This window comes from Chlamydotis macqueenii, chromosome 19 (genome assembly GCF_036417535.1).
Source record: "Chlamydotis macqueenii isolate bChlMac1 chromosome 19, bChlMac1.mat, whole genome shotgun sequence".
Taxonomy (NCBI): Eukaryota; Metazoa; Chordata; class Aves; order Otidiformes; family Otididae; genus Chlamydotis; species Chlamydotis macqueenii.
The window spans coordinates 4,398,189-4,425,329 of record NC_141574.1 but is presented as its reverse complement, the minus strand read 5'-3'; the positions used below and the strand labels follow the sequence as shown (position 1 = coordinate 4,425,329).

At 51.6% G+C, this 27,141-nt stretch overlaps 1 protein-coding gene across 1 annotated transcript in view; it reads left to right on the top strand.

Annotated features, from left to right (window-relative positions):
• NXN (nucleoredoxin) overlaps positions 1-27,141 on the top strand; it is a 52,217-nt gene that overhangs the window by 20,204 nt on the left and 4,872 nt on the right. The window contains exons 2-6 of the mRNA XM_086763401.1: positions 17,070-17,187; positions 18,475-18,608; positions 19,021-19,121; positions 19,663-19,769; positions 25,599-25,778. Of these exons, the coding sequence (XP_086619527.1) occupies positions 17,070-17,187; positions 18,475-18,608; positions 19,021-19,121; positions 19,663-19,769; positions 25,599-25,778 (640 nt within the window). The remainder of the gene's footprint in view (positions 1-17,069; positions 17,188-18,474; positions 18,609-19,020; positions 19,122-19,662; positions 19,770-25,598; positions 25,779-27,141) is intronic.

Below are 27,141 nucleotides of genomic sequence, written 5' to 3'. Positions count from 1 at the left end.
GTCCTTTTGATCCCAACCTTCCCTTGATTTCCTTTCCAGGATATCTTTTGTAGTACAACCTCACTGTGCTTCCTCTGCTCCCCTCTGCCTCACTGACTGGCCGGCGCAAGTTTTGGGTAGGAAGGTGAGCATCTCTGCCTGCTGCTTTGCCACCAAGGCGTGCCCCACAGATGCTGGCATCCCTCCCTTTGACAAAACACCGAGTGCAGCCTCTCCAAACTGCCCTGTCGTGCCCAGGAGTGGCTGTTTTCCTGCGGCAGGCGCCACAGCCACAGGTGCATGGTACAGTGACTCTGTTGTTCAGGTGCTTCTCAGCCCTTCCAATACAAAAACTAGTGTCGGCAGCGCTAAGTTGTCTGCAAAGTTGCTGTTGTTTGAATTTGGATTTTTTTTTTGGTACATTGTTCTCTGAAGAGCTTTTAAGCACACACGTCTCTGCAATGTCTCCAGTGCGGCAGTGATGACTGTAGCACTCGTCAGCTGTACTTTTTAGAGTCCTTTTCCCTTTGGTCAGCAGTTTTTATAGTTCTTCTCCGTTTGATTTTGGTCACTCTCAGCAAAGAAGTCTGTTCTGATAGGTAATAGCTGATAATATAAAATATTAGTAAATGAATGAGAAGCAAGCAGAAGACTGCAGTGGTGGTACCAGCAGGAACACCCAGTGAAAGAGTCGATTTTAGTGTTGAGGAAGGTCAGTATAAACATTCCTTTCACCTGGGATAGGAGAGAGAGGCAGCAATCCTGAAAACAGGTTTCTGTCTGCATGAAGATTCCATATCTGAAGAGCCGTCTATATCCTTGAAGAGACTTCTATTTATTCCTTGGAATCCAGAGTTTGTAGAGCATGTGTTGGCCATGCGAATTCTCAGCTTTGCCATAAATCTGCGTTTTGGCAGCACTTGTCCAAATGCCATATTATCCAGATAGGAATAGATAGGGGATTAAAGCAGAATCCTTTGCTATTTATGGACTCCCTTGGGGAATACATTGTAGTATTCTTCTGAATCGACTAAAGGCTAACCACAACAACCCAGTGCTGCACGTGCTAAATCTTCCCTGTGGCCCTCCTGTAGACCTGCGGAGGGGAAAGGGGGGATGCGGTGAGATATTTCAGCTTACAGATCTGAAATAGCGTTGTTCAGGCTTTAACGATCTGCCACCTGCTGATTCCCTGGGATTTGGAACAGAATCTGGGACATGTGCTGATTTTTTTTCCACAAATGGGCTGTGTTTGGAGCTTTAAATCTCTCCTTTCGTAAGCAAGTGTAGACTTGGAAAGTATTAATTATTTTGCACTATCTGTAGAAGCATCTTTCTGTAGGAGTTGCTGAGTTTTTCCCTCCTGCTTCGTCACTGTCTCTGCAAACCCAGGTCCTGCGTATCCGGGAGTCCCTGTTGACGCGGGAGTGGAGGAGCAGGCTGGGTGCCAGACGGAGTCTGAAGTGTTCAGCAGAGTTGCTGGCTCAGACCATCCTGACACCCTTCAGAGAACTGAGCAGCAAAACTTACCCGAGAGGGGCTTTTATCCTCTCTCTGAACTCATCAGTAATACAGAGTGCCGCGTATTTGTGCCCAGAGTTTAACGTTTTGGTCTCCAGCTCTGCCCAGTGAAGAGAGGAGGTCCTCAGCCCTCTTGGAGAAAACACAGAAGACAAAGTCCAGCTGTGTTAGAGTTTTACGCTGCTGTATATTGGAGCCTTTGTAGCGGGGTCTGTGCAGGTGGACCTCTTCCCTCGGCTGTGCCCTGGTGAGTGGTACCGCTGAGAACCGAGCACCTGGACCCTCAGACGCTCCTTTGTTTGCCCTCTGCCCTGCAAAACTGTGTGCAGTTCATAGCATGCAGAGTGAAAGCCATGAACTTCATGGATTGAAGACAAGCAAATTTGTGTAGGGGTGCAGCTTTACAGACCAGCTGGCTCTGGTTTGGTGTCTCTGGGCTTGGGAATCTTCTGGATTTGGGTGTTCATTCCGGCTGCCCAACCCCTGGGCTGTGTGTCTGCAAGGGGGCCAAGGCGTGCTCCTTGCCCGCTCTTTGGTGGGGGAGAGCCACGCAAAGACTGAAATGCTGGTTTCTCTTACAAAACTCTCTTGCTTTTTACTCAGGAGCAGCAAGTTTGTTCTTAGAGCGAGGGGAGTACACCTCACTTCCCCCATCCCCTTCATGCAGGGCTTAACACAGCCCATTTTTGTCTGTGCTCGCTGAGCAACAGCAAAAATCAGGAGCAAGCGGAGGGCCAGCGCTCTCTTTCTCCTTTATGCACCGTTCAGTTGGATAATGCGCGTGGCCTTGCCTTTCTGTTTACCTTAGGGTTTGTTAAGACAGAGGAGATGGATATTTCCTGGCTGGATTGCACAGTATGTAAACCAACACGATGCCACGCACAGTCAGCGTGTGAAGCCTGCCGCGACCTGGGAACTCGGGCTGTTCTTCGGTGCGCCCCGTTGACGTCAGCGCATTGCTTGGTGTCTGCGTTGCACCTTTGCAGCAATGAAGCACATCCCTTCTTACGCTTGTAGCCACTTGTGCTGTTTGCCAGCACGCAGGGGCTCATTTCAGGTTGCTTTTACTGGAAATGGGGTCATTTGGGAGAAGAGATACCTTTGAGGTATCTCTGTCTTCATCTCAGAGCCTGGTGAATTCTTGGAAATGTGGGGAAGGGAGTCTGTCTGCATCTTCAGCTGGTTTTGCTCTCCCCTTTTAGTACAAGCAAATGGCCCCTAATCTTGGGATGATTTTTGTACAGACTTTTCCTTGAGTTCTGAGTTTCTGAGTCCTTATTTCCCACCTAGGGAACTTTTTCTTTTTCCCCTGTGCCTTGTGATTCCTGGGTGATGTCTGTAATTTATCAATGCTAGCCTGTCAGCAGAGACTTGGAATAAAAAGCTTTGTAGTGTGCTGCTTAGCTGGCTGTATAAACATGAAAGTACCAGGTTTTTAACTAGCTTGCTCACATGGCTTTCCTCTGCAAAGCTTTAGCCAAAACACTCTGCTAGATAAAAGGGACGCTGAGAAAGTCCAGGTCAGCTGGAGATTGTCTGAGAAGGGGTATAACATTGATCTTTGTTTTAGTTTTACTTTTATTTCTTGTAACTTCTCAGTAAGAGCAGGGAACGAGGATAAATTATTTTAATCTCCTAGTGGTCAGAGATTAAGATGGATGAGGCAGTGGGCTGCCTGGAAGAAGCTGTTAAGTAAGAGCCCAGCTGTGTCTCCCCTCTCTTGCGTCTTGCGTGATGTTGGCTTCACGCTTCCTGCTTCCCAGGCACCCTTCCCCGCGCTCCTCCTTAAATATCTGAGCTGGTGAGTGATTGCCTTGAGTTTTTCTGAGCTCTTTGAACTAGAATAAATGAGGAAGGCTCTGGGGATGAGGCCTCTCATCAGTCGCTTGCCTTCCACCTCTGAGGGCAGAGGTTTGCATCAGGTGTGGCGTTGAATGCACGACCCCTTAGGTCGTGTCCTGCTAAACGTGCCCAAGGTGCCAGATGTTTGCCGTAGCTCACGCAGATCTGAGAAGCCAGAGTTTTTAGATCCGAGCATTGTCCCGCGGTGTTTAAGAGTAAAGAAAGGGTGAAAGAGGCTTTGGGTAAGAGGCAGTGCAGCGTTTGGGTTCAGGCTCTGGGATTTCAGCGTTTTTATTTGCCACTCCTTGTGCAGGTTTTCATGGAACAGGAATATATCTCACGTGCGTCCCAGGTTCAGATCTGCAGGGAGAAATTTCTGGGAAACTTTGGGCAAGATTCATCCTGTTTTGGGAGGGCACAGAGGAGTGTAACGCTGGGAAGAGGGATTTTTGGGCTGGTGTCTGTGGGAGCTAAGGCACCGTGTTCATGGCAGGGGGTGTACCGCAGCATTGTTGTGCTTTAGGTATTTAGTGAATTCTGGTTGTAAAAGTGGGTTCGGTTTATCACCAAAAGTGCCTGAAGGGTTGAAAATGTGAGACCCTTGGTTAAAGAAAATGGTTCTTTTGGAGCCCCAATATTTTGCCCTGTTTGTGAGGAAAAAAACCCCTGTTTGAGGTAGGGTGGAGTGTGCTGCTGTTTGTCACCCATACGTGGTGTAATTAGGGCTCTGTTTACATGGCAGATGTGAAGCCACTGTGCTGGGGCAGAGCAGGAGCAAGGCTGGCTCTGCTCTGCCCTGGAGCAGCCCTGCCTTGGCCTGTCCTCCCTGTCCTGCCTCTGTGGTCAGCCTCTCCTGGAAAATCAAGAGGCTCCTGGCACTTGTGTCCTTGCACAGTGCTCTCTTCACGTTGTCATTTTGTTAATGAGCGTCTGAAGAAGGTGCTGGCTGGCTGTAGGGTGCAGGCAGGGATTGCTGGTCCCTCGCGTTCTGCTTTGCTTGCTCAGGAACCGATGGGGAAGCAGGATTGGAGAAATGCTCGGCTTGCACGTGGCGAACGGGGCTGCCTGTGGTGCTGGAATAGCTGGACTTGAGTTTTGAAGACAATTCCCTGCAAAAACACCTTACTGCTGTTTGCTGCTGCTACTGGAATAGCCCCTGGCTGGCGTCCCTCATAGTTTCACTAAGAAGGGACCGAAGCTTGAAGAGGGCTTTTTACTCTCTCGGCTCTTTACCCTGAGGCAAAAGCTTCAGGGTGGGGAGGAGCCGGTGGGTGCCTCCAAATTGGGCAGGATTCTGGGCGCTGGTCCTCCGGTGCGTGGCGGGGCGGCTGCTTTCCTGCCCTTTGATGTCCTGCAGGGTATGTAATGAGCATCTGCCCTCTAAGAGAAAACAGATTTGAGTTATAAAGTTGAAAAAAGAGGGAGCAATTTTGCTTAATCATTTTCACACGGATCCACAGGCGTTTCTGTAAGAGCGAGCGGCATCTGGTTTAAGGGCCTTGGCTGCTTTGAGCTCTCCTGCAGCTTCTGCAGTCTTGCAGAGATTGATGTTCCAGATGCTGTTCCCAGCAATCGGATCAATGACATGCTTATTCAGATTTCTCATTTTTTAAAGAGGAAAAAAAAAAAGTAGATTATACTTTTTAAGATCATCTGAAGCATCAATGATCTGTGAGCCTTTTGTTTTTCTTTTTTCCCCCAGAGTAGGGCACTGCGAATTATTTCCCCTATTTATGAACAACATTCAGAAAGCAGAAGGAAATGAGCTGCTTGCCTTGGTACCTTGATACGCACCCATTCCCTCCTTCCAGCTTCTAGTCACTGCAAGAAATATAGGATATTTTATTCTAAACACAAAGCATTCCTTTCAAGGAGAAAGGACTTAATAAAGCTACGCAGACTGTCCTGGTGCGCGCTGTCTGGGCGTCTCCAGTTTGTGTATGTGGGAAAATTACTGAGCGACAGGAAAAGCGCTGGAAAGCTTTGGGGATTTGATTTAAATCTGATGAAAATCCAAGGCCGCTGCCTCGTCGGCTTATCAGCTGCCGGCACCCCTCAAGACGGCTGCGGAAATGGCTGCTGTGAGTTTGCCACTGTGGTTTGCAAAAACCAGGCTTGTTATTTACCTCTTTCCATCTATTGGGTGTCAGTTCTGCCTGCCCCAGAGAGGCAGTGGTGGTCAGTGAGTTATTTCGGAGGTGGAGAGGCCCTGGGAGAGACCGATGCCACTTGCTAAAGTCACTGGATTTGGCGGAAGCTCTCCCTGCGTCGCTGCAGCGAGTCCCATGGAAATGAGAGTCACTAACCACTGCACCAGCTCTCTTATCTGCTGCCTTGGCTGATGAGCTTTAATTATTACTGAGGTCACAACTGCTGCCTTTTCCTTGGGATACTGTGGCTGCCTTTGGTTCCTGGCATACCCTTTAGCTGTCCTGGAATGAGAGTTGCTGATGGTGATCCATAAAAGCTGCTTGCCGAGTGAAGCAACAGCGCCGTGTCCGTCTCGGGAGGAGTTTGGCTGGTTTCTGGGATGGACCCCGAAGCCCGTGCTTGGCTTCTGGCTGTGTGAGCGTGCAGCATCCGAGCAGATCTGCCGTGTTGGCTGGGTTACATGTCACAGGTTAGTTTTTGCCACTTTAGGGTCTACACGCTGCGTGAGGTGCAGAACAAAATTCCACAAAGCAAACTGGAATTAAGCTGCAGGTTTTGGTCTCATTAGTGTAAAATAATAAAATCTCGTGTTTCTTCTGTCTCTTAAGGAGAGAATGAGAATTAACTCCAGGAGAATGTAACCATATACTTAAAAGGCAAATTGTTCACATACTTTCTTTAAAATTTGCATGAGTGTACTAAAAGGTCATCCTAACTGCAGAGTCTCCTCCTCAGATCCCTGCCTGCCCATGGCTGATTGCAAGAGCCTGTTGCTAAGTGTTCCTGGAAACGGAATAAAGATGAAGCAAGATAATTGAACAAGAAAGAGGGAGAGGGGGGAGAAAGCTCGGAGCCCGCAGCCAAACCGCAGGGCTGCCAAATGAGATGAGTATGCTGGAGTTTGACTGGACGGTTGCATTTACTCAGTTCTGACCCAGGGGTGGGGAAGGGGTGACCAAGCCTGAAACTTCGTGGCAGATCCTTGGAAAAAGGCGCTTGGATGCAAGCGGATGATATGCTTGCGTTTCCTGTGGCTCATCCAACTCCAAACATGTTGCTTCCTAGCTTTGAGGCTGGAGTGGGGATGGGAAGGCAGACCGTGCTCCCACGGCGCTTTGTGCTCGTATCCTGGATAAAATCTCAGTTCCTGCAGCGTACATTTTGTTAGCCTGGGATCTTCTGCTGGATCCTTCATCACAGAAAGAACATAAACAAATCCAGAGCTTGACAAATACAGAAAGCCTTCAACTTCAGGTGACTCCTGAAGGTTATTTTCTGCCCACCTCAGGGCAGCCTCCTCTCTGAGGAAACAACTGGTGGTTGTTTCGTGTGCTGCAGAATCAAATAAACCCCTGATGCAGCTCCTTTTTATTGCCGAAAAGACAAAGATGCAAAACTTCCTCCGTAACTTTGGTCTTTCTTTATTCAAAGCTCTTGTAAAAACAGCAGACTTTCTTCGTCTCCATGGATCGATTTCCTGGAAACAGTTTTAATAACTGTTTCTGGAGTGATTTTTATCATCCCAGAGCACTTTACAAACTCTGAATATAGTAACAGCTCAAATACAGCCACATCTGAGGAAGTTTGCTGCCAGTGCACAGCAGTCTTCAGCGTTTTGTAAAAGAACACACGATCAGCTCTTCCTTTTGCACAGAACCTCCCTTACTCCCACCGAAAAGACGAGGTAGCACTCCCACCGTCCAGCCTTCTGCGTCACCTCCTGGTTTGCCGTCGACTCAAAGCCTCGGCAGCGGAGCGGGCGCTGGGCATCCTTGCCTCGCTGAAGCCTGCGATCTCCGAGCCTCCCCCTCCAGCTGGGGCTGGCTGTCAGCAGAGGGAATTAATGCGCCGCATCTTATCTGACATTTTGAACGCCCTCGTGGGATTCGCGTTGTCATCGGTTCCTGGCAGCAGCCTCTCATTTCGCCGCAGCTGCCTTCATGCCATGCTCGGGGTGACCGGAGGGACGCCGTGCCCAAGGCTTGCTCGCACCAGGGGTCGGTCCTGCCTTCCCAGTGCCATGTTTAATCCGTGTGCTGACTCACGGGCTCTCGCCCCTTTGAGAAATTGTATATTTTGTGACTTCGGTCAGTGAAGTCAGGATGTAGCTGGAGCTTTTGACCTCGCTACTGATTTATCGCCATCCCTGTTCATCGTTTTAATTGATTCGGCAGTTGCAAGACATGCTGCTCAAGCCGCAGTATGAATAAGAGGGAGCCCCAGCCTGCTGTCTCGTTCTTCTCCGGTCGATGGCTCTGGAGTTGGGAGGCCTCTTGCGTCTCGGTGCTGGGTTTCGCAGGACGGATCGAGTTCCCTCACTTGCTCTGCACCTGGCCCACCATGTGCATGTGTTGTAAACCCCACAACCCGCTGGCCTTTTCTTCCTGGCCTCTTCTGGGCTCGCCTGGCACTGATTATCCCTGCTCTCCCTCTTCTGCCTCCGTGCCCAGCCCATACCACATCTCTGCTCCTTCCTCTCCCTCTGCTTTCTCCTTGCAGCTCATGCCACCAGCTTTGCCGGAGCAGAGCTCGATGAGAAAGCCCCTCTGCAAAGGAACAGTTGGGTGGTGAAACGGCTTCTCCAACCTCCTGCCCGCTGGCTTGTGCTGCAGTTGAGATGTTAGTGCATCTGAGCTGTGGTCAGCTTTGTTCTGCTCTGGTTTTTAATGTGTGCAGATGATTAATTGCAAATGTGGGACTCGCAGTGGCATTTTCCCATTTAGAGGTCAGTGGCTCGGCATCAGGTGGGTTTACGTTTCCAGCTCTTGCAGCCTTTTCTGCTGAGGGGCTGAGTGTTGGTTTGGGGAGCAGGAGGGAGATAAATGCTCAGCAGGAGAGCGTTTTCCAGGCAGCCTGGCCCATTATATCCATCCTGCCTGCGTCACGAGTTGGTCTGATGGTGTTCCCCGCAGGGTACCCAGCGCTGGCTCGGGCCACTGCGGATCCGGGCTCAGCTGTGCTTGTGAAGTGTGTTAAGAGGACACGGGGGCCCCGAGTGCATCATCAGCGGTGGTTTAGCCCAGAGCAGTTTCAGTGGTGGGGTGTTTGCGCAGGATGGATTTTATGGCTCCGGAGGAGAAATCCTCGTGAGCGCCGTGGCTGCACTGTGTCGGCGTGGACTGTGGGACCTGCTTCCACCCCAAGAGCCGAGGAGGACTGAGATAACTCCGAGCTGTCACTGGCGGGGAGCGTTCTTTCCAGCTGGAGCTCCAGAGCACCTGGGTCTGGTTAGCTCCTGGCGTACTTTGTCCTGAGTGCGGTTACGGACTGAATCCTTTGGGCTGTGCCGCTGTTCCGAGCTGCAGAGCAGAGCCCATTGCCTGTCTTGCATGCAAAGCCCAGAGCTGCCCCAGCAGCGTGGGCTGGAGCAGGTGCTGGGGGCTGTGGTTACTGCATTTCTAGCTCTGCAGCTGCGTAACCTTTTCATGAAAATCCTCCTTGGGCTGCAAACCAGGAGTGCTGCCGGATGGAGATTCAACGCCACCGGCTCAGAGATGTCGAGGTGGATGTGGCTGTAGGGAGGGCCAGACCAACCAGTGCACCTTCTCCTGAGATCAACTGGAGCAACTGGAAGAACGTAGTTGCTTTTAAATACCCTGAGTGTTTGCAGTGATACAAGTGCTGTCTTGAGTGGGGATTTTTGTAACGAAGTGCCAGCAGTGATGCTGTGGATGAGCTATTGCATTTCTAAAGACGCTGCATCGCGAGGAGGTTCCCATCCGGTGCGTGCAGCAGCAGCAGTGAACACTAGAAGGTGTTTGCAGATGTTGTGGTAGTTTTACAAGGGTCTCCCATGTTGCTGGTCTGGGGGATGTCCTGATGTTGGCGTGTCCCAGAGAGGTCACTGCTCACGAGGCTCCCGGCGCTGCGGCATCCCAAAGCTCTCGCTCCCCTGGGCGCGTCACTGTGCTAACAAATACTCTATTGTTTTCCGTCGGTTTTTGGTCCGATTGTGTAAGGCTCCCTTTCGGATTAAACACTGAAAACCAAACAGAAACCACACTAATACCTCATTGTGTGCATTAAACAACAAAAAAAAATCCTGATTTCCCTGCAGATTTAAAAGGCTTTTGTGTTTGGTGGGAACTCTGTCTAAACTTGGGGCTTATCGGAAGTGTTTGTTTCTTAATGATCAGGGATTGCAAGTTTACTACCAGCGCTCGATGCTGGCTGCCTCCAAGCGAACGGTAGCAGTGAGAGCGAAGGCGGTGGGTAGGAAACCGGGGTAACGTGCAGCGGTTCTGGCAGCCGTCCCGCTTCCAATAACAGATGAGACCTGGGACCAAGAGAGACCCTGAACTTCGATTCAACGTCCCAGACTGCCACTCCACCCCTCACCTTGCCCCTAAACAGATGGAAAAGTATTCTTTCCCCATAGAGAGAGAAATTATTATTTTTTCTTATTACGTTTGTGTTTACATAGCTGTTTCTTACTCAGTGCTGGTCATTTGGGGACGTAATTTATAGGGCCCACGTCTGATACACTTTTACATGTGTCTTTAAATTTTTCCCACAAACATTTTAACTCCCTCCGTCCTCACTGCTTTGTCTGTTTGTCTTGCTGTCTTACCTACCAGGAAATTGTGAAAAAATGCCGGTGAAAAGCAGGTAGCAGAGGCTGGGTTCAAGTTGCTGGCAGAACCTCTGGGCTCTGCACCCGTCTTTGTGTGAGCCCCGTGCCCCCGTTCTCCTGGGTGTAAAGAGAGAGTGCTTGGCCCAAAGCAGAGCTGCAGGGGGAAGAATTGTTTATGAAATATCTTGAGGTGTTCACATGCAAACCTCCTTTTAAGAGGTAAAGCAAGGCATGCACACAGAGGAAAAAAAACCAAAACATTTATTGGAAATGTATGGAAGTGTATTTCCTGGTCCTGGGTAGGATGCTGCATCCTTAAATTCTGGATCATCTTCAGGCTGTTGAATACAATTTGAGGAACACCTGGAAAAAAAGAGGCTTATTAAAGACCTCCTCATAGTGTGAGAAACCGGCCTGTCTGTAGCATCCTCCCTGCAGCATCCTCCCTGCGTGATTTGCTGCCTGCCTTGTTATCTGTATGTTTAGACAAACGCTACTTTGCCCTGATCCTGGGATCAAATCAAGTTGCCAGCTCAGCGCTGCTTTGAAACTTGCACGTATAAAACAACCAGGCCACCTCCCGTGTCAGCTCCAGGCCCTGGAGCTTTGCTCTCCATACATCATGTTAACTGCTCTTCACTTCTGCTCAAATTAAATGTTTTCCTATCAGATGTGGGCTGCGGAGGATCCAGCCTGTTAGCCTGCCTGCGTGTCGGGAGGAGCGGAGGCAGCCGGGCGCGCGCCAGCCATATGCTGCTTTGCCCTCATATAAAATGCTCAGCTCGCAGTCGGTTGGACAGCTTGGCTCGGGAAATTGGGAAGAGCCCCGGTGCTGCTGCTGGGCAACCAGGGCGATAAGATGCAGAAAACAGGAGGAAGTGAGGGGGCTGGCACGTGAGACTGGGCTGGCCTGGGTCCCTCACCCCAGGGCTTTGGCTGCAGAGCTCCTCGGGGGAACAAAGAGCAGCCGTCCGCTGGCAGCCGCGCTGCCAGAAAACCCCGCGGAGAGGATTTCCTTCCGCTTCAGCTCCAAAGCTTTTGCCGTTGTGTTTTGTGGCTGGGAAGAACAAAAGCCCAAGGTTGCAAGCTGGCTCTTGCCAGGGTCTCCCCTGTCCCCCACCTGCTGCGGGACGATGCCGGCAGCCGCAGGCCAGACCGTGCTGTGCCGTTCTCCCACCATGGAGCTGCAGCAAGGAGAGGATGGAGGTGACAAGCAGGACTTTTGGTTTGATTTGTTTATTTTTCGCTCTCACCGACTCATATTGCTGGAACGTGACTGGCGGGGGGAGCACCCACAGCAGCCACCACTGGGCCGAGCGCTGGGGAAACTGGTCGTAAGGTTGGTTTTAACTGGGCCTTCTCCCACTGTAGGCAGCGTGGGGGCCGAGGGGAACGTTAACACCGTAGCCTGGCTGCGCACAGGTCCGTGTGTCCCAGCCGCCCCGGTGCCATGCGCTGTAATCTCAGCCGGTCACATCAATCTTGTTTATTGCAATTCTAGACCCTCCCTCCTCAGCTCATTAACGCTCTCAGAGCAGATGTCTCTCTCACCATTGTATTTTGTAATTAGATTTTGATTTGCTTTCAGAGAGAAAGAGCAGTGCAATAGACATTAATTTATCCCAAGCCTCGCTCAGTCTCCTCTGTGTGGCAAGGTCAGACCTCGGTGTGCACCTTCTGCCCTCGACGCCTCCCCCGCTATTCGGCTGCGTGTCATTCCGGCCCCGCATCCCTGTTCGTTTAAGGGGGTTCCCTTACACGCGAAGGGAAAGGAGCAGCAAGGGTGGGCTGCAAGAGGAGCCTTCGCTCGAGCTGAGCTTGAATCGCAGGGACAGGCGTGACCTGGATTTAAATCGACGGGGCGAGGGAGCAGCCTGTTCCGCAGCCCCGTGCCTGCTATCTGCAGAGCCTGGGTGGCCCCTGGTGCTTGTAAACCCTTTAAGGCACGGTGTCAAAGCTGCAATTTAACATTGCAAGCGAGCGGGGACAGAGAGGTCTCCTGCAGCGCCGGACTGTGGGAGCGGAGCCGTGGGGATGGCTGTGGCTGTCTTGCCAGCCCGGAGCTGGTCACAACAGCGGAGCTGGAGGTAGAGCTGGGAAGTGGACTCTGCTGGTCCCTGTATCCCTGGACCAAGGGCGCTTTTCCACCCGAGTGCTGCTTGTGAGTTCCTCACCCTTGCTGGTCAGGGCGGAAGTGTGGGCTGCAACATGAGCAGAGGCAGCGTCTGCCCTGCTGCTGGCATGGGCAGGTGCCTCCAAAACCTGTTCATCTCCTGGGTGGAGGCAGCTCTGTATCCTGTGGAAGAAGGAGGCGTGAGAGTTTTATGATCCAAGTTCATGCAACAGCAGAGAAACACAGCCCGAATCGAGGGCGGGAGGACCACTTTCCCTCATTTCACTGCAAACAATTCTGCTTTATCTTTGCCAGTGTTAACTATTGCAGCTCAGGATTTGTGTTAGTAAGTGAATGCAACTGAGGGCTGATAAATCAATCAGCACAACCAAAAATAGTGCCCAGCAGCTCTTGGAAGCTGAGGATCCCTTTCCCACCAGTATGTGCAGAGCAGGAGGGGATTTCATCCACCCCGGCCGAGTGCCAGCCCTGCACAGGAACAGCCATGGGCTGCTGGGGGGGGACCTCTCGCCTGACACCTTTATCTGGAAAAATCACTGCGGCTGCCTGCAGACTTCTCTCCAACATGCCTCTTGGCCAGGCATTTCCCAGTCACCAGGGTGGGGGAAATAACTGAGCCAGCCGCCGGTGCGGAGAGCGGCTTTGTGACTGAAGCCGTGCGCTGCTGCACGGCCTGATGTCTTGGGATCGCCTCAGACCTCAAATAATAAGCAATCGTTTTAAAGCCTCTCGTGGCCAGTCGTGGATGGAGCTGCAGAGGGAGTCCAGGGCTGCGGTTTCCGAGTCCTCCAGGACAGCGTGGTGATGCTTTGCGTAGGGATAAGGTTACCAGAGGAATCCAGTGATGGTGTTTTTTCCACTGGACTGCTGTACTTAACTACCTGCACAGGAGCCAGAGAGGTTTCTGTGGAGCTGATCAGCCTGTACGGCGTCTTGCAAGGGGGTGTATTTCCTTGCTCCTTCTCCAACGAGCGTCCTGGGGCGAGTATTGAGTTTAGCAAGCGTGCAGCCTGAACCAGGAGCGAAGGGTGCACTGAGAGGATCAGCTGCTTTCGGGCTGAATAGTCCGTAGATTATTTCCACATCTGTGTTAGCTTTGGCTTGATCCCGCAGATTTGCAACAGCTGTTGGGAAGCGGAGCAGAGATCCCCTCTTTAAATGGATGATCAAATCCTCAGAGTGTGGAGTATGTTATTTCTATGTCATCCTCTTCATGGCAGGAAAAACAGCTTTTAGAAGTTGCTGAGGCAGCACTCTGCCCTGCTGCCTGAGCTATCATCCCATCATCCTGCGGTTTCAGAGCAAGTCGTAATTTGCTTTCCGCATCCCACGCCTAGCCCAACAGAGGATCCTTTGCGAGGTGCGCGGTTGGGCAGGTACTTGTACAAGGGATGCCTTTTTTCTCCTGGGCTCCCCTTCCTGCCTGGACCACAACCAGCAGGCGTATGCCGCGCGGGACCGAGGAGGACCTCGTCTCCTTTCCAGAGCCTGCACGTGTGCAAGCTCTTGGCATTTTACTCTGAGAAAATCTATACCGTGCAACAGTTTGCCACAAGATGGGTTAGGTCATCCTGGTGTTCAAGAGGCTTTAGATAGAGATTGGATGTCTTTGCTGGAAGCTACAGTTCAGCTGCAAAGTAGTGGCATGGTGTGGGAATCCCGTAGCGAGCTTAGCTTATCCAAAAAGCTCAGCTAAAACGAGCCGGGCCTATTTCCTATCAGGGTTCTGCTCTTTCAGGTCAGACCTGTGGTAGAAGGAGCCATCAGGCTTCCTTCAGAAGTGCCTGACAGGGTTTGGAAAGCCAAATCCAGCTGAAGGGGGCCAGGGCGGTGGGAATGGTGGTAGCTGCTGGCACTTGTCCTGCAGCGCATGCGTTTCTAATTCCCCATCAGCTTTCCTAGCGCGCAGGAGAATCGTCAAACCAAACTGCTCCTGCTTTAAACAGCACATTCGTGTGCTTCCCGATACAGACACTGACGTTGATATGGTTAGTGCGTCGAGACCGCCGATTTGCAATTCAAGCATTTTATAACCGGGCTTAAAATGGCAACCCAGTTCCAGTCGTCTTCCGTGCAATTATCGTGTTTGTTCATCCGTGTCGTGTGGTGGATTTCACTGATAACCCAGGCGGCAAGTCTGTTGCACATAGTAAGTGCTGCATAAAGCTCCGAACGTTCGGAATGAGCTGCGATGGCTGGGCAGTGGTGTCTGGGAGCCGCGTGCTGCTTGCAGCTTTTGCGAAGATGCGAGGTAAAACCTGGCAGTTTTGGTTGTTTTTTCTTGTTCCCCCAAGGTGTGACAGAGCAGGACATGACATTTATTGGGTTCAAGTCTCAGAGCCTGATGATGGATGCGCTCCCGCAGCAGCGGCAGATGTCACATTGACCTTTTTTGATGCTTTTTGACCCTTTTGACTCACCTAGTTTCATGCTTGCTTGAGCCATTCTCCTGTGGACCCTCAGTTATGAACCAGAAGCAGCAACCCTCCCATTTCATGGGGACAGAGTATCTGAATTGCAGATTACCCGTACCACAGATGTCTGAGCAGCCAAGACTAGTCTCTGCAAAGGCAATTTTGGCCCCCGTAAACTGCCTGGAGCCAGCCGTGTACCACTCACTCCAGTGCTTCCAGCGAGAGCGGGTTTGGTTTGGTCTGGTCCCCTTATCTGGGGTGTCCCAGCCCCGTCCCCCTGAGCACGGTGAGTCGGTGCAGCATCTTGGCTCTGAAGTGCAGACCCTGCCGCTTCCCAGCCAAGCAAAACTGCGTAGTGAGACCGGAGTAGTGCCCCAAGGGGAGCGCTGCCCATGTACAAAGGACAAAGGGCTTGGCAAAAGTGTAATGTAAGCAACTATTTAAAGAGAACGATCCAGTTGCTAGTTGTAAGCTCCTCATTGTTTGCAACACCCTCTTAAATGCCTGTGATCCTTAGAAAGAGCTTTTCCTCAACCTTTAAACATCATAGAAGTGGATTTTACCTTCTGTGGTGTGAGCACACTCGTTGTGAGGGCGCTGGTTTACATTTAGTATGACTTCTTTTTACTTTCTCATGCCCGAGGCTATTTGATTTGTGAATGGCGATGTGAATGAATCTGCCTGTCCCAAGAATATACATCTAATAACATCTAATGGAAATCGAAGGCTGGTGGACAGGACACAAAGCTTTACCTTGCTGTGGGTCCTGGTAGATGGAGGTTAATAAAGTCTTCCTGGATCAGTGTTAGCACTTTTCTTCAGACTCAAAAGGGTTTTGCTGACACCCCATTGCAAGCAAGCTGGCTCATGTCGTTCACTCAGGTGTATCTTTTGTAAAAAAAAGCGTTGGAAGAAATATTTAATACAATGCCATTAAATCCTGAATGTGGATGTGACTTTCTCCCTCAGCCAGATCTCTGGTGAGCAAACTCAGGGATCCAGTTTGCTCTGCCTGAGCGTTACATCCCTTCCTGCCTTCATTTGTCTGGTCCCCAGATCATTCCCGTCTCGGGAAATGGGATTGCCTCGTTCAGAAGTCAGGGACAGTGATCCGCAGAGCTGTGGCCTCTTTCTCTGGGGGACCATCTGGGTCCAGTTTCCAGGTGAGATTCTGATGGAAGCAGCAACGTGTTGTGTGAGGGTGTCTCTGGCTCTCATGCTCGAACCCAGGCTGGCATTGGGTGGGATTCTCTGTCCCCTCCTGCCTTTCTTCCGTTGCTGGCTTTTATTTTCCAAACCCAAGTGAGCTGTAAACACCCGGAGCCTGAGGGGCTTTGCGGAGCAGAGCTTAGGGGAAGGTGGTGATTCATTTCCTTCCCCTCTGGCTCTCGGCTGTGGTTTGGCTTTTGTTTAAGAGTTTGATAACTCACTGCTGAGCTCTTTAGGTTGAACTGTTTGGAGAAGTTTAAGTAAACCTGGTGATTGCAGCAGCTCCTCCATGCACGACAGGGAGACCGGCTCCTCTGGCCGCAGCCAGCCCACACCTGCAGGCTGGGCTGTGCCAGCTGCTGTCGTCGTCTCATCCCGCCCCGTCCCGCTGAGCTTCTGTATGTGGGTTAAGCTCCAAATTATCCTTTGCCAGAAGCATATGCTGAGAAATGTCAACCCGAGACCGTGCGACACCCAGAGCACTCAGTCATCGGCGTTGTGCGGAGCCAAGCTCGCTGCAAAACGTAATGACCAGCAGACAGCAAGATCTAGATCGGGATACCCAAAATGTGGCCGTCGCAGCCTGCACGGCTTCTGTGCGTAGCTGGCAGGGACCGCTGCAAGGCTGGCAGTGCGGGATAGATGAGCTGGGCTGCGCGGCCCCCAGGCTGATGTCAAACCCGTTAATCAGCTCCTAGGAACAAACTCGGGAAGCCCCCGTTGCAGAAGAATCGTGTTTCTGTGCGTTGGCCTTGTTTTCAGTGTGGCTGTGTCTTGGCAGGGGTTGCTGGTTTGTTTAATGAACACTGAAATGGGAGAGCAGGAAGCAGCCAGGGAAGCATTACAAATTGCTTCAGAGCAGTGGCATTGAAAGTATTTGTGCTTACCGTGTCTTCTAAACAAAAACCTCAAAGTATGGTACATATTCTCCCCATTTTACTTGCAAAGAGGCAAATGCAGTGGGAGGAGGAGCTTTACCTGTGCTCACAACAGGCGTGAGACAAATACTGGTCTCACCCGTGGTACCAGGGTGATGGTGTTGATGGTGTGAGTCTGTGCGGGTGCTGAAGGTCTGGATTGGTGCAGCAGCTCTGGAGGGATGCCTTCATGTATGTTGCTGAAGCACCAGCTCTATTTCTGTGCTTAGCTCTGACCTCTGGTCTGAAAGATGCAAAGCGCACCAAAATTTTGCTCTTCACAGTGCCAAGTTTACCTTTCTTCTCTCCCCTCCCAATCTCTTTTACAGCTGAAGCTGTGGAACAAGTACAGAGTCTCCAACATTCCTGCCCTGATATTTATCGATGCCTCCACCGGGAAGGTGGTTTGCAGGAACGGCCTCCTGGTAATCCGAGATGACCCAGAAGGTAACACCCGGAGTCCCGTGTGCTGTAGAAACCTGGGCACACGGCTGCCTTTTCATCTCAGTTCATTTTGAATTGCCTTGGGGCAATGGGTGAGGGGAAGGAAACACACAACTATTGTCGTACTTAACTAATCGAGGCACTGTATTATTTTCAGCATAAAATTTTCTGCATCGTTCCTGCCAGATCTTGTGTTTTGGTTTTGCTTGTTAAAAAGAACAAAGACTTCCCCTCCAGGATTTTTGTCTGAAGTGCTAATGAGGAAAAAGTTAGTCTAACTGAAACATTAAGTTTGGATTTTTCCCTGATGGAGGCACATGGACAGACAGACTGAGGGCTCATGCTTTCCATACCTTGGGAGCAGAGTCCTTCCACAATACTGAGTGGGATTTTGTCTCTGACATCACATTCTAAATTCCTCATTATTTACAAATGCAACAGAAAAACGCTACCGTTATCCATTTCTGAGCTTTACCATGCTGGAGGTTGATGTTAAATCCATCTTCTTCCAATTTGCAAAAACCAAAATGAGCAAAATGTGTGCCCTTACTCATAGACTCTGCAGACCCATCATTCAACTGCTGCGCTGTCCATGCACACATATTACCAGCTTGTCGTTTCTTCATGTGGTGTGGTGACAGAGTCTTTAATTCAGGTGGCAGGAACTGTGCAGCACATACATGTTGTGGCCTGAGCCATCTGTGATGTTTCCTCCTCTCCAGCTGAATCCATAGATTGATTGCTCTGGGAGCTGGCAGCAGATGATGCAGAGCATGTGTTTGTGTGTGTGCACACATGCTTGCTTTTGGGGTGCAGAGGGTTAGTCTAAGTTTAATTTATATATAGGTTTTTATATATATATCAAACTAAATATAAGCCGCCTTTTATATATATATATATATGGTTTTAGAAGTAAATAGGTAGATGTACATATAAAAAAATAAGGGTAAAATCAGTATAAGGCAAATAGTCTGACTGCATTCCTGAGCACACACCACCTTGCCCTCTTGTTAAAACAAACGCTGATAAGGAGAAGATCCCTCATCAGGCACAAAACCAGAGCAGGCTTTGGCAAGCCGAAGGTGCTGCGGCTCGGGCGAGGGTGCAAGCCTACCTGTGAGAAAGAGGTGGCCCTGGCTCTGGTGCAGAGCTTGGCTTCTCCAGCTCTTCCATATCTTTGCAGAAGGTTGGATGGGTTTTTTTTGGTGGAACGTTTTGAAACTATAAATGCTGCATTTGCATCTCGCTGTTTTGTGTCTTCTTTCCACCCTCAACCCGACCACTCTGCAGGTCTGGAGTTCCCCTGGGGGCCAAAACCCTTCAGTGAAGTTGTTGCTGGGCCTCTGCTAAGGAACAATGGCCAAACACTAGACAGCAGCGCCCTGGAGGGCTCACACGTTGGGGTCTATTTCTCCGCACACTGGGTGAGTATAAGATGCTTTGAAGAGCAGTTGAAGTGAATTTGAGGGTGCTCTGGGGATCCCCCTGCGGCCTTGCTGCAGAGCTCTGTGGGAGAGTAGAGACCTTGGGCTGGTTGGTGTTGAAGCAGTTAAGGTGCTCCACTCATTCTGGAAGAAGTTGCAGCATTGCAGTGACCTGTCATCCTCAGCTGGCCCTTCAGAAGGGTAAGAGTGGACAGATTTAAAAAATGGAAGAGGTTTTGTTGGCAACTTATGGGCCATAAATCCCAGCCACATTCAGGGCTCCTGCCTAGCGCTCCAGCAAAGATGAGGTCACATCTGCCTTCTCATGGTCACTAGGTCATCTGGACCTCCTGGGTGTGGGTCTGGCCCTGTGGAGGAGACAATGTCCTTATGCATGTGTTGTGTTTTGCAGTGCCCACCGTGCAGAAGCCTCACAAGGGTCCTGGTGGAGTCCTACCGAAAAATCAAGGAGGCAGGACAGAAGTTTGAGATACTCTTCGTTAGTGCAGACAGGTAAGGAAGCACTAACACCCTGTACAGGCAGAGCTGGGAAGCTGTGAGCATTGCTGGTTTGATTTGAGGAGGAAATTTGATGTGGGGTAGAGCAGGTTGGCTCTGGTATCAGAAAGGCTGCCTAAGCCCTTTGCCCTCTGTCCAGCGGCGAAGGGTGAAGAGGGGTTAGTGAGGGCAGCAGTGGGCTGAGAGCAGGCTCTGTCCGCAGAGCAGCTCTGTGTTTCACTTTGTGGCTCGTGACTCTGAGGTCTGAAAGGTGGTCAAGCTGCTGCTGTCACCATGGGTTGACATTCAGATGCCCTGGAGAGTTTGAAATATTTTATCGGGGAAAAAATGCACCATGGACCACTTCTTGAGGGACTGGGGGATTTAAAATTAGTCTGCCTCTCCCCAGGTTGTGTCTGCCAGCAGCCCTTACAGGTGGGCTTTGGTAGAAGGGATCAAGGGCTTTGCAGGCCAGGTTTTTAATGAGGAGCAGAGGAAAGAGCCGTGCAGGCGGAGGATCGCACCCTGGATCCCAAGCCCTGTTCCCCTCGCGCAGGTCAGAGGACTCCTTCAAGCAGTACTTCAGCGAGATGCCCTGGGTAGCTGTGCCGTACACCGATGAGGCCAGACGGTCGCGCCTGAATCGACTCTATGGCATACAAGGTAGGAAAGGCCATACTGGTGTACAGCTCTTTCTGCTTCTTTTGTTGAATATTTGTAATGTCTCCTCTTGTTTAACTAAAAATGAGAAAACAGCAAAGCCAAGCACAGTGCCCCAGGCAGAGCTGCTTCATGTTTCTGCTCTCCACAAACTCACATTCCTACCACCTGCCAGGCAGGCTGTTAGTTGAAACAGGACTTCCATAAACAACCTAATTCTTCCTGGAAACTTGGAAGCTGTTTTTGGCTTGGATGTTTTTTGCCTAATTACTGATTTATTTATTTTGCTGCTTCTTGAAGGTTTAAATTTCATTTTCTTGCTGTTTTATGTAATGCGAAGGCAGGCTATCATTCTCTGCAGAGGCTGAGGAAGATGGCATCTGGTTTATGTTAGTGACTTGAATTACAGAAGAGTGTGTGTTTGATGTAAACCATGGCTTTGCCTTTACTGGACGTGCCAGTGCCAGAATTCCAGCAGCCTCGGCTGCTTGGAGGGGCAGGGGAGAGGCTCTGTCTGTCTGCATGGCTTCAAAGTGTCCCAAAGATGATAAAAACTCACAGCAGCCCTTCTGGGGACTGGCACCTTGTTCTGCAGGGGGCAAATTGCAGTGTAGAGACGTGCAAGGTGACTGGATCGCAAGGAGGTCTTCTGTATGTACCTGTAGTTTCTCCCTGTGGTTAGAAGGTCTTGCTGCAACATGCCTGTTTCTTACCCATTTCCTGGTGGCACTGGTGAGGTGGGCGCAAGCTGGCAGAGGGTTAAAAAGGTCTGCAGACTGGGAAGGGACAGGGGAGGAGGAGTGTTGCCAAAGGTGGCCCAGGGCTTGGGGAGAATGGCAGCAGAAATAATCCCTCGTTGCTGTCCTCTCTGAACACCCCTTCTGGTGTGAGCTCAGGTGCCATCGCTCAGCTCTGTTCCCTGACCTTACACCGAGAATAACCATTTGCCTGCTTTAAATAGCCATCAGTTTGCTGCTTAATTATCTTCCCGTGAGGCAAGAGCTTTCCAAATTCATCTGTCTTTTCTCTGGCCTGCTCACAAACCTCTCCAGTGCTGGTTTCGGCTGAGCGCTGCAGGACCGCTGCCAGTTTCACTGGGACTTTCTGTAAATAAGGTGTCCAGGCATGGATACTTGAGCAGCAGGCATGCTGTAGCCAGGGAAACAGTGACAACAGCTTTCCCTCTGACTCCAGCCACTGGCTCCTTAAATGCCTCTCTTCATTGTGTGCTGACCTGAAAATGTAAATATTTGCTGTTTCCCTGCGCCCTGACCCCTTTCTCTGCCAGGGAAGCTCCCATGTTAGCCCTGCATTTCAGCTGCTCTCCCAGGGGCGTTGACCTGGGATTTGGGCATGTTTGAGTGCAAACCCTTCTGCTTGTCTATCGTGATTTTCCTGTAAAGCGGGAACCTCTTCTCAAGGATGGGCTGTGATCCTACGAAGTCATGTCAAAATGTGGAGCCAGGCTAATTTGCACCTTGCATGGGAGGCATCGCTGTCCCACCTCCCTTCCTGCACAGGCTTTGCAAGGCTGGGCTGAGCTCTGTTTACCCGCTGCGGTCTACAGTGGAGCAGGGTGCTGCAGGGAGGGTGCCAGGGTACTGGGAAACGAGAGGGAGGGCTGGAGGTGAACCCTCCTGCTGCTCCTAGGGGTTCCAGGTTGTGGCTGACCACTGCACAGGCAGCAACTCAGGGTCCTCCCCACCAACTTTGGGGTTTGCAGTCAGGCTTTCGCAGCAGGCTGCTGCACCAGCTGTAGCAAAAGCTTTCTGCAGACAGACCTAAATGTGGGCTCAGCTCGTTGCCAGTGGCGGTTATTCCACCTAAATGAAAAATTGGATCCATGTAATCTGACCTGTCTTTACCCAGATGCGTGGCTGTGATGCCACCAGGCATCTTCGAAGCCCCCTTTGGAGCTGCGCCTGTGCACCAGTGTGTAACTGGCGTCCAGTTTACCATCCTCGTGGTGCCTTGGGTTGTGAGCGCAGCATGCACGTGGGGTGGTTTTTCCACTGTTTTTTGTAAGGCTGGGAGCTGAAACAACGGAAGAGCTTGTCTTCCCTAACTACTCCAAGTTCCTGAGTGGCAGAAAGCAGCAAGAGAGTCAAATCTCTTGTTGTTTTAGTCCTGTGTTGGCCCCTACAGCATTCAAAAACTCTGTGTAAAATGTAAGTTGAGTTATTGGCCTTTATTTGGGTTTACTTGAATGCCTCTATTCATAACCCATGCACAGTCAGTGGGCTGTACCGTACCCACCTATATTAAATTGCTTCTGGGTGCAGCACTGTCTTGAGAGAGAGTCATGTCTTGTGTCGTGGCTGCTTAGAAATAATTCTCCGTTGTGTGTGCTGGTCCCGGTCCGCGTGCTCCTGCCTTAGGTGAAATCCCCTGACGTTAGCTCTCCCTCCGATGGGATGGGGAGCAGCCATAACGTTTATGCTTGGATAGGAATCACCCCTTGTTGTGTACCTTATGAGATATTTGGGGTTCCTGAATATTCCCTGTGGCATCGCTTTGGGGTTTGTAGTCCCTTGGGGGAACTTCCAAAAACTGTTGGTTCCCTCCTGTCCTGTGGTTTAGCCCAGACACCCACAGGTCACTCTCACAGCTCGGCTGGTGGGAGCAGCCTGGGAGTCACAGGAGGTTTCTCATACCAGGTTTCCGGAGCTTTCTTCTGAAAAGGTGAAAAACCAGCAATAAAACCCACCGCCTGCCCCGCAGCTGGTGTATTCTGAGTGTTTGCTTCATGGCGATTTTGATTACTCACCCAACAGACTTAATGCAGATGAGATTTCCATGTCAGGTACAGATTTTAATACATAAATAAGTAAATGTACTGCCAGGTTTGGTAACAAATCATTTGGCGCCTGTATTTTTGTAAAATGCTGGCCCTGTGGGAACCGAATCCATTTTCTAATGCATAAAATCAAACTGAGCCCGTCTACGCTGATTCTCATCCAAGCTTATACAATATTCATTGCAGAGTGTCTGATCTGTGATTCTTGATAAGGAAATTCTGCTGTTATGACTCATGGCAATTACCAAAGCCCCCAAAAGACACTGAAATAACAAATAGTGGCTGGGATGAGCAGGGAGGTGGGGACCAGGGGGGAAATATTGGGGTTAGCGGGTGTGAATAAGGTTAAGGATGGCTCCCCTGGTCCTGCTGGTCTGTGTCCCATGCAAAGAGGATGTGTTTGCCTGGGAGGATGAGGCTGATCCTATGGGATGCCACCCTGAGCCCAGTAAGGCTGTGTCCTAACCCCAGGGACCCGTCCAGGAACGCGCAGGAAGGAGCTGAGGAGACGAGGCAGCGATGCTGGGGACTGGGAGCAGATGGGTCACGGCAGCCTCAGCCTTCACCAGGCAGGTCCAGAAAGGAAACCAGAGCTTCGTGGCTGGTGAGAAACCTCTGGTGCGGGGTAAAAGGTGCAGGGATTGACCCAGCACGTGTCACACACCTCCTGAAAACTGATATGACTGGGGGGGGAAAAAAAAGACGACTGAAAACCCAGCCCCAAGGTTTTTTTCTGATTTATGACTTACATTTCTTGAACATGCTAAACCCAGGATGAATTATCTTAAAGACTCTCTGTTTTCTGAGTCAGTTTTGTATTTGCAGTTGGAAGTTTTAGTAATTGGCTGCTTTGGTGTGTGTGTGTGTGTCTGCATACACAAATCAGGTAAAGTCTGAATGCTTTGGATAGTGGATGGAGTCCCTGACAGCTGTGAGGTCACACTCACAACGATCTGTGTCTAAATGGGGCCCTTAATTTTCCCCAGATGAGCAAAGCTCATTTGAAATCTCTGCCTTGCTGCTGCATTGTTCAGACCGATTGGTGACAGGGGACCGCGCTGAACCCACGTTTCTAGCCTGTCCCTCGTGTATGACGCAGGTCTGGAGAGCACGGAAAAGCAAGCGTTTGGAATGGCGTTGGGAATTGTAAATGGATGAAGATCTGAATCATGTGGGATGCTGATGGCTGTGTGCTTCTCCTGGCTTCAGCAGTAGTTTGTGCGTTGCAGGATAGGGCCAGAGTGAAAATTCCCAATTCCTTCCAGTCTGCTTAACCCATGCCTGCCCTAGAGCTATTTTGAATACCAGCAGGTAATGAATAAGCCTTTTTATGATACAAAATGGTTTTCTTGGCATACCCTTAGGATTTGCAAACCCAGCCATTGGTGGAGTTCCTGCGCTGTTCTTACACCAGCCCTGCGCTTGCACACCGGCAGGAATGTGAGCGGCGCTGCCGGGCTGGAATGAGGGGAATGCGGCCGCTCGCCCGGACCTGCAGGCAGGCATGGGACAGACAGACGGCCGTGTATTTCCTAGAGAAATGCCTAGAATTCAGAGGGCTGCTGAGTAACCCACTGTTGTACAAACACGAGAGCGCGGTGCCAGGAGTCCAGCAGCGGGGAGCGTGCTGCATCCCTCCTGCTCAGACAATGGCTCTGCGGGACATTTCTAACGAATGAGCTTAAAATGAACCTTTGGAGGAGGGCAGCGGGATTTGAGCTGCCTCAGTTTCCCAGTTGTGGTTTGGGGAATGTTGCTGGGTGAAGAAGGAGATGCTGGATAGCAAGTGGATCGAAGCTCAGGTGCAGCAGACAGCAGCACCTGGCACTAACACTGGTCGCTTGACCCGTCTCTTGGAGCCTGATCCCAAATTCTTCCCTCTTCCTTCCTGGCGGGATGTTTCTTTGTCTCCTCAATGAGAGAGGAATGGCGTGCTTTCCAGGTGAAGTCACCAACGTCAGCCACTCCTGTTGACTCTCCTGTGACCATTTTGTGGCCGGAAAGCCTTGTCGGTGCCTTATCAGACAGGACAGTCACCAGCTGGTGACCCGGTTGGGTTTGAATAGGTGACTTGGGCTAAATCTCTGCTGCAAGCACGTTTGCCTCCCTTTTGCAAGGGCAGCAGCCAGGAAGGGTGGATGACAGGTTTATTGGCAAGCGTTGCGTGTGGTTTAGCTGTGTGACAAGGTCTGCTGACATTAGTGTGTACGATCCCACTCCATCTCCACTTGCAGAGGTGTGTGCTCTCTTCTGGGTATTCCTAGGGGCATCCATGGTTCTGAGCACGAAATCTTTGTTAGTGCTGGTCTGGGGGCCTTTCTTCCACCGGCGGTGTCGGGTCCCTGCCTCGCCGGGCCTGGGTGATGCAAAAGAGCGTCCGAACCAGGTAATGATGTTTGTGACTTGTCAGGCACATCCCTGCACTCTGGAAATGGCTGGGCGGTTAGCGCCGAGGAGGGGTGTGGGGGTTCACGGAAGAGTTTGTGGCTGCAAAATATATGGTGTTCCTTCTGGGAAGGAACACACCCTGCTTCCTGGCCGCCGTTGTCTGCGGTCCGCCCTGCAAAAAGGTTTGCGTGTGTTCCTGTGAACCGGGGGCTGAGCTTTTCCGGCGGCAGCCACGTCTCGGCACTGGGGCGATGGTGCCTACGGGTCAGTGTTGCTCTGCCTCGCGCGCAGGAGGCACGTCTGTCTGGCACTTCACAGGAGGGAGCTTGCAAGGTGGGGTTAGCATCCAGGAGCATTGGCGTCAGACAGCGGTGACCCCTGCTTGCACTCGGGCAGGGAAAGGCGGGCAGTGCCAGAGCCTGTCTCCCAGCTTCCTGCTCTGGCTGCTGAATTACAGTGCTCTGCTAGGACGGAAACAGGATTCAGGAACCCCGATTCCCACACCGTGCGTGAGCTGCAGAGAGGCAGCATGGTCGCTGGGCTCCTGCCAGAGCCGGAGGTGATAGGAAAAGGCCTTTCTCCCCACACCCTGTCGCTGGCTGGTTCGCAGTTTGACTCATCCCCCCCCTGTTTTTCTTCCGTTGCAGGCATCCCGACTCTCATCGTCCTGGACTCCAAGGGAGACGTGATCACGCGGCAGGGGCGGGTGGAGGTGCTGAACGACATCGAATGCCGCGAGTTCCCCTGGCATCCCAAGCCCGTGCTGGAGCTGACTGACTCCAATGCCGTGCAGCTGAATGAGGGCCCCTGCCTCGTTCTCTTTGTAGGTATGGAGCATCGCTGCTTGGAAAGCAGAGCCTGTGCGTGGGAAGGGGGCTGGGCTACCTGCCAGCTCGGCTAGAGGTGGCCACGGGGCTGAGAACCTGCCTCTGGTGGTGACAGTGTCTGTGGGAAGGGACATCAGCCCGTTTCCATCCCTGAGACCAGTGCCATGTCCTCATGTGTCCAGAGAGGCCATGGGGAGAGAGAGGTCCCTGTGGAGTCCCCTCAAGGGATTCGGAGGGGCTGATGGACCTGGAGCCTTGCCCGTACCAGGGAAACGGGCTGCTGCAGCTCGCAGGGGTTTGCCAGAGCCTGTCTGTGCCCGCGGGCCTCCTGCAGCTCCCCCGCAGTGACGGGATGTGATGGAGTAGTGATTTGCAGTGCAGCGAGGCTGTCATATCAAAGGTGCTTTAGTGGCAGCCGTGGAGAGGAATGCTGATGAGGTGTTGGGGAGCATGAGAAATACACTGGCACGGCCAGTGGTGGTGGAGATGGGAAAAGCCTTTCTGGAGCAAGGACTTCAGGCACACGTGACATTCCACAGGAGGCAGATGAAGTGTTTCAGAGAGGGATTACAGCTCTGTGCTGGAAACCACAGCTCGGGGGCTCGAATCCCTGGGCTGAGCGGGGCCGTGACAGTCAGAGGAGCCTCTTCTGTGCTCTCTGGTCCTCGGGCGTTCTCCCTGTGGGGCGCTGGCTGCAGGACAAGGCAGGCTTTTCCCCAAAGTTCCTGTCCCTCTTCCACTGCTAACCCACACATGGAGCTCCCCTGCAGTTGGAAACAGCCCTAGAGCTCATCCAAAGCACAGCTGGCTCGTTCCTCATCGCTTCCCTGCCAGCAGCCAATGGTTAAATCAGGCGGGGGCTGTGGCCGGCGTAAGCTGTGGCCGGCTGCAGGGGTGGCCGGGCGGCAGAGGGGTGCGCACAGCATCCCAGGGATGTTGGGGGGTGTGTGGCTGTCCCTTGAGCACTCTGGAGCAGCAGTGGTGGTTTGCTGAAGAGGCCCCCCTTGTGTTGGGGCCTGGCCTGGGGCAGGGCTCCTGTCCTGCTTCCTCGCACACCCTTCTCTGCAGCTCTGACAACATGTCTCTCTCTCCTTCCCTTTTTCCCCTTCAGGTTTCCTTTTGACCCTGATTATTTATCCAGCATAGCCCAGCAGGGGACCTGAGCACAGAGCCAAAAACACTCTCCTCGCACGGGGAGGACCAGCAAGCCACGCCAAGCGTGATTGATTGGGGCCAGCGCTGCAGGCCTCTGGAAAGAGTTATTTTTATCTTGCTCTGAGCAAAGTTTTTCTATCACCTTGTTGCAAACATCTTGTCAGTAGAGCGCTCTCCGGCCGGCGGCTGGGGCTCTCGCTCAGCCCTT